This window comes from Rattus norvegicus, chromosome 19 (genome assembly GCF_036323735.1).
Source record: "Rattus norvegicus strain BN/NHsdMcwi chromosome 19, GRCr8, whole genome shotgun sequence".
NCBI classification, from domain to species: Eukaryota; Metazoa; Chordata; class Mammalia; order Rodentia; family Muridae; genus Rattus; species Rattus norvegicus.
Genome location: NC_086037.1, coordinates 29,793,104 through 29,799,039, shown reverse-complemented (window position 1 = coordinate 29,799,039; position 5,936 = coordinate 29,793,104). Strand labels below are relative to the sequence as shown.

At 43.5% G+C, this 5,936-nt stretch overlaps 1 protein-coding gene across 1 annotated transcript; it reads left to right on the top strand.

The window, feature by feature from the left end:
• Positions 1–938: 938 nt before the first annotated feature.
• LOC134483501 (disks large homolog 5-like) lies at positions 939–5,545 on the top strand. Its single transcript, XM_063278744.1, has 5 exons — positions 939–1,058; positions 2,125–2,284; positions 3,397–3,540; positions 4,172–4,334; positions 5,051–5,545. Exons 1-5 carry the CDS (start codon positions 977–979, stop codon positions 5,078–5,080), a joined length of 579 nt encoding a protein of 192 aa, XP_063134814.1. The 5' UTR covers positions 939–976; the 3' UTR covers positions 5,081–5,545.
• The last annotated feature ends 391 nt before the right edge of the window (positions 5,546–5,936 follow it).

The window sequence follows — 5,936 nt, the reverse complement described above, 5'->3', positions numbered from 1 at the left end:
AATGTTTACAACAGTATTAGTGTATGCATTCAATAAAATAACTTGTTTTTTTTTTTTTTAAGTAGGATAGATGCGTTTGTGTTTTGTGGGGTGATTCATGAAACAGGAGTGAAGATGCTTGTTTCTTACTCTGTCCACTGAGTTATGTCTCTAGGCTTGTCCAAATCCTTTGGCTGCACCATCCCACACACACACATCTGCTGACTATTTTATTTTTCAGATGAAATCAGACGTTATAGCTTAGAGAGGCCTGTAAGCAATCCTGCTTTGGTAACTTAGGTGCAGAGAGGAGAGCCCCACACTCAGCCTGAGGGTGCATTCACTGGTGGATCCAATATTTCAGTTTCCTCTGCTAACAGATCACCACATTGTTGCCAGCACCATAATGAATGCAATTCTTTCTCCTAAGGAATCCGGTGGCAACTGTTAAATGTTAAGCACAAAGCTTCAGGTTGTACCTATAACACACACCCACATTGCAACCTACCCTACAGGCTATTTCTGGGTGTGATTTCATGCACCTGCACATGATGAGACAGGAGACGTCTTTGGCTACTTATAGGAACTGGTGTGATTTCTCAGTAATCTTTAATGGGTAATATTGCTGACTGAGGAGAATTTGAGGTAGGATGAAACATTTCTGTGCAGGGATCGGGGAGGAAGCACTCATTTAGGTACATAGCAATGACTTAGGTTTTTCCAATCAAGCCTAGAGCCAAATTTGGCTTTGGAAGCATGTGGTGCTCAGTGGCTATGCCACAGGGAAGTCTCCTGAAAAGGGCACATCAGCTTTTGCTCAGTACAAGGAGAACATTAGCAGGGAGGCAAAGTCTGTTCTCCGTGACATCAGCCGGCCCTTCGTGGACATTCTATTGTCTCCTAGAGAGACCTTGGAATCCCTGTGATGTCACCAGTATCGTTGTGACAACCAATTCCCTACTTTTTCTCTTAGTGTCCAAACGATATATCCACAGGCATGTTTGCCGGTCTTCTCAGGCGCTTTGGGAGAGTTGATGTTGATAGAGAAGAGTCTAGAGTGAAGCAAATGAAACCTAAAGGTAATGATGGACACAGGACATGGGGAATGTGGAGTAAGTTCTGGGCAGTGTATGTTGAGCTTCCTCTCAGGGGTGAGTGTGGGGGCCTTCAGCTGGCCTTTATAGCAATGGGCCACAACCACTGGAACATCTCCACAGATATTGAATTCCATGATTATCACAATTCCTGAAAGTCAAGGTTTTCACATTATTAGTTTCTCCATAACCACATGGAGGATATGGCAATGCCTATGCTATTATTGGGTGAACTTCTAGTCTTTACTTTTACAGTGCATTCGGTATGTTAAATTGATATAATAACACCATAAGTAGTCATGGAGGGTATAACTTTTCTGAATTAAACAGGGCATCAATGTACTTCACTTTCATTGCTTCTTTAAATTCAGTGACTATCTGACAGTAGTAAGAGGGAGAGAACTGTGCTCCTGGCATGACCTTATATTCTTAGAACTCCTTTGACTACCTCTGGCTGACGGGGCCAATCTTACCTTCATATATTAGAGGTTCTGTGTGGCAGATATTTTTCTACAGTAGCCAAACTATATGGAGCAGGTAGAGAAAGAGCCTGTAACCTATTGGCACTTCTGGGGCATTTGTCATTTCAGTAGGGGGAATTAATAAATCTGTTGACCATGTCCTCCCCCTACATGACTTTTTAATGCAAAGTTATTGGACTAGAGTAACAGTGTAGGATGTCTGAGTATCCCTGATCAATCAATTCATTGTGGATGCTGAATTGATGATCTGACTTCTGAAACCAGAGGGGTGAGGGTCCTGAAACCAGGTTGTAGCCTGCGTACCTGATAATAATCCTGGAGAAGGCATCTCTCTGGTACTTGTAAGCCTGTGTGGGCGGGCATAGGGAACACCTGGCTGCTTACATCTCTTGGTCTCTATATAGTAGTGGGGGAACTGTGATCCACTTAGGATGCCTCTTACACATAGACCAAACTCCTTGCAGTGACACTGGCTTCCAAGCATGTTCTCCTGTTTGGACCTCACTGTGGTCTGTGTATGCTCTATGCATTCGCCCCATGCAGGTTCACTTGTGTTCTTCTACCTACAGCGGCCTGCAGACAGACGTCATCCCCTGAAAATGTCCTAAACAAGGTGCAGGCCAACGAGGAAGAGGAGAGGCTGAATAGAGAACTGGAGCTAACTACCAAGGAGAGAAATGAGCTGACAGATCGCCTCCTTTATGTGACAGGTGGATCCATGAGCAAGAGGTATGCATTGCTCCAAACAAACGACCTTGTTCTAAACCTCATCTCCCATAGAGAGGAGATTCAGAACCTGACCCTTACTGAGGAGTGAGATTGAAAATGGACTCTCTGATTCTGCCTGTTGAAAATCTGAACTTGCAATCTGAGTGAAGAACTCAGGGATAAAGTCACTGGAGCATGAGTTCCCAGTGTACAATTGGAAAGCCCTTGACAGGTGGTAGTTTTGCAAGGTTCTAGGTGCTGTGTGTTTGTGGAGAGTGTTTGTACTTGCTAGGAAGGTGACTGAACACTATCATCTCCTGGCAGCAGCCTTAGGTGACAGGTCCCACAGTGTTCATATCAATGCTTAAGTAGAAGGCCTGAGGCTCTGGCCTGCTCCTTCTTGTCTCTGTGCCTTACACTCTGAGACAGTAATGGTGCATGCATTTCTACTGATTCTCATTGTGCTCTTTCCATATTTGTCTCTCTTTCTCATTCTCTGAGTCTGTTTACTTTTCTTTTCTTCTTTTTTTTTTTTTGGTTCTTTTTTTCGGAGCTGGAGACCTTACTTTTCTTTTCTTGTGGGGGTGCCCCAGTTTGTGTGTCTGTGTGTGCAGAACAGCACAGTTCTTTGCCTGTGTAGTCACATTTGTCTATACATTTGTATGCCTTGGGCAGATTATAAGTTTGTGGCAATATCTGGTCTCATCTCCAGAATTATGTGTACTGTCTGCCTCTAGAATATTAGTTATTCGGCTTGTAGCATTCCATTTGTCAAAACAGGAAAAATGAAATCAGAGGTTTCTGGATGTGTGTGTGTGTGTGTGTGTCTGTGTGTGTTTGTGTGTGTGTGTGTGTGGTTGGGTAAGCTCTGTGGCCTAGGCTCTTGACAGCATAACAGGTTTGAATGCAGATCCAGCCCTCCTGATTGAAAAAAGTGAGCCAGGGAACCCTTTATCTGGGTGCTTAGTTTTTGTTGTCCTGGGCACACAATTCCAAGTTTCTGAAGCTGAAGAAGATCCAAATATGTAGAATTCAGAAAGTGTCCTTCCAGGGTTGGGGTAGTACAGGACACAGCCTGAGTTCCTATAATCCTAAACCTCGATGTTCATTGGGTTCTATCTTCCTGGGGCCAGCCCCTACTTCAGGCCAAATCCATTTTATGAAAACTTGAAGATAAAGGAGAAAGAGGTCATGTCATTACTGCACAACTTAGACACAAAGAACATTGAACATCGTGAGAAATTTCAGGAGCTCAAGAAGGAGATTAACTTCTATTGGTAAGTACTTGTCAGAAGGGCCCATCACTTGTGGAATATCCATTCCCGCCTCTCTTTGTTCTGGACTGGAGAGCCTGTAGCTCTGGGTCCATCTCTTCTGCTGTTTAAATATCACTGTGCCGTGGGTCTTTTGGACTCAGATTCAGTTCCATAAGAGACTGTCAGTTATCACCACAGTGTCTATGCATCTTTAGAAGGCTCTGGATAGAACTACACTGATTCAGGCATCAGAGTGTTATTAGGCCAACGTGCGGCTCTGGGGTCATACCAGGTTTAACAAAGCTCAATGTGTGGACCACATGGTTTGCATGACCTCCCTTGGTTCTACTGTCCTCTTGTGGTTATTTGCCGCCTACTAATTGATGTTGCCCCGATGCATTGGGCTCTCATGGGTAGTTGTAGATCCCTTGTTCTTTTGGAGAGACATGGACTCTTATTGGTGCTTGGGTCACAGAAACAATTTATTCTTCCCTGGATTGGCCATTTGCTGTTTGTGCAGCAGCCTTACATGTATGGAGATGTACTCTAGGAAGTCTTTATGGGTATCTGGGTCCTGGTGGACTTTGGGGGATTTGGCAGTTGGAATGGGAGGAAGAGGTTTCGGATCTTACTATGCAGAGTGTGTTTCCAGCAACCTGCACAGCCGGCTCCTGATGGACCAGGCATGTATGAAGAAGAAGTTGGTCACATTGAAGCAGGAGAGCAAGGAGTTACAGCGATATTTGTTTGAGTTGAACCCGAATGCTGAAGACGAACAGGAGAAGACCAGCAACCTCCAGACCCAGCAAAATGTGGTAGGAACAAGCAGCTGAGTCAGATTAACAATGTCTGATACCATTTGCCTATTGGATACATCTTTGCTTCCCCTATCACCTTTCTAATCTCCCCACACCCAATCAGTCACCCACCTCATGTGATAGAGTTATTCATTGCTCTGTCTATGCACAAGTATTCTGGGATGTTAACCACTTTTCAGAAACTGAATTATGGGCAAGTACACTTCTCTGCCCTTTTTGTAACTGCAGTCCAGAAATGGTGACAGAGGAATAACATATCACATGACTGCATCTCCCTATTACAGATTGGATGCTATGAAGAGTTTTGAACGAGTTCTTGGTCGTGTGACAAAGGTCATACAGGGGTCATGTGATGGTTGGAAGCACCTTGTAGGGATAAGAACCAAGTGCAAATGGCAAATGAGTCCTGGTCATTGGCTTTGATCTCAGTATCATGTGGCCTTCTACTTTCTTCCTGCAACCCAGTTAGGTCTCTTCTCCTTTCCCCGTTCTTGGTTATCACTGGTAGAAGTTTGAGGAGCAGCTTGTTCTCCCACAGTACTGTGAGGGTTGTTGGTGACTTTCCCCAGGCTGCAGAGATATCAGCAATGATTTCAGTGAAAAGATCAGTGCTGTCTGTCCAATGCAGCTGAAGGGACAAAAGGCAGCAACTTGACACCTGGTATGCGTGTCCCCACCAAATCAGTGTCTTAATAGCTGCCTTCTCCTCCCAGGTCTCAGGAACTGCAGGAGACATGGAATAGGACAGATCCCAAGAAGACAGCCCCCTGAAGAGTGAGTTTCTCTGTCAGGAGTTCCCTGCTGACGACAATCCTCAACAGTCAAAGACTTTTTTGGGGAGAATATTCTTCTTCTCAGTTAATTTCCTCATTGTATAGAGACCCTAAATTTATGTATCCGTATGCCAGCCTGTCTCATTGAGGTCTTTCTCCTCTCTCATACCGACAACACCATTTGAGAGACAAATGAGGGGACTGCCTTGACATCTCCCTAGAGGAGAAACAGCACTACAACTGTGTTTCTAAATGTTCATTAAGAAAATGCTGTTAAGAAATATTTTTGGTTATGATTTTCATTGAAGTTTTCTTTTTGTTATATCATAGTTATATATTCTTGTTACTGTTTTTCATTTTTATACCATTTTAGTTGTTCATTTTATGCCTGTTTTTTGTAAATTGTATTCCTTATGAATAAAAATTGATTTGTAACTCTTGACTCTTAAGACCATCTTATTCAAGGGTCCTTTCCCCTCCTGTAGACTTAGAACTGACAGCTGGATATGGATCTTTGCATGGTCCAGGCAGCATGAGTAAATAGGGAATTTAAAGCCACCAAGCTGTACACGGGGTGATAGTGTCTTTTGTGTGGATAATGTGACTTTTTTTATGGACACACACTTTATGATGTAATCACTGACATACTGTATCCATGCTGTCATGTATTCTGCTCATCCTAGTCTATATCAGTCTACAACACACATTCCTTATTGACTGTGTGCACCAGATATTGAGTAACACACACGCATGCCTGTAGAGCTGCAGAAAAAATGACAACTTACACAAAGGAATATAGAATAATCCTAATGGAGAACCATGTGCC

Bases quoted from the DNA above. Each gene is read 5' to 3' on its own strand.
- LOC134483501 (XM_063278744.1), top strand. From the start codon at position 977: ATGTTTGCCGGTCTTCTCAGGCGCTTTGGGAGAGTTGATGTTGATAGA. The intron at 3,541-4,171 runs GTAAGTACTTGT...GTGTGTTTCCAG, and splicing joins AAGGAGATTAACTTCTATTG to CAACCTGCACAGCCGGCTCC. The intron at 4,335-5,050 runs GTAGGAACAAGC...TTCTCCTCCCAG, and splicing joins TCCAGACCCAGCAAAATGTG to GTCTCAGGAACTGCAGGAGA.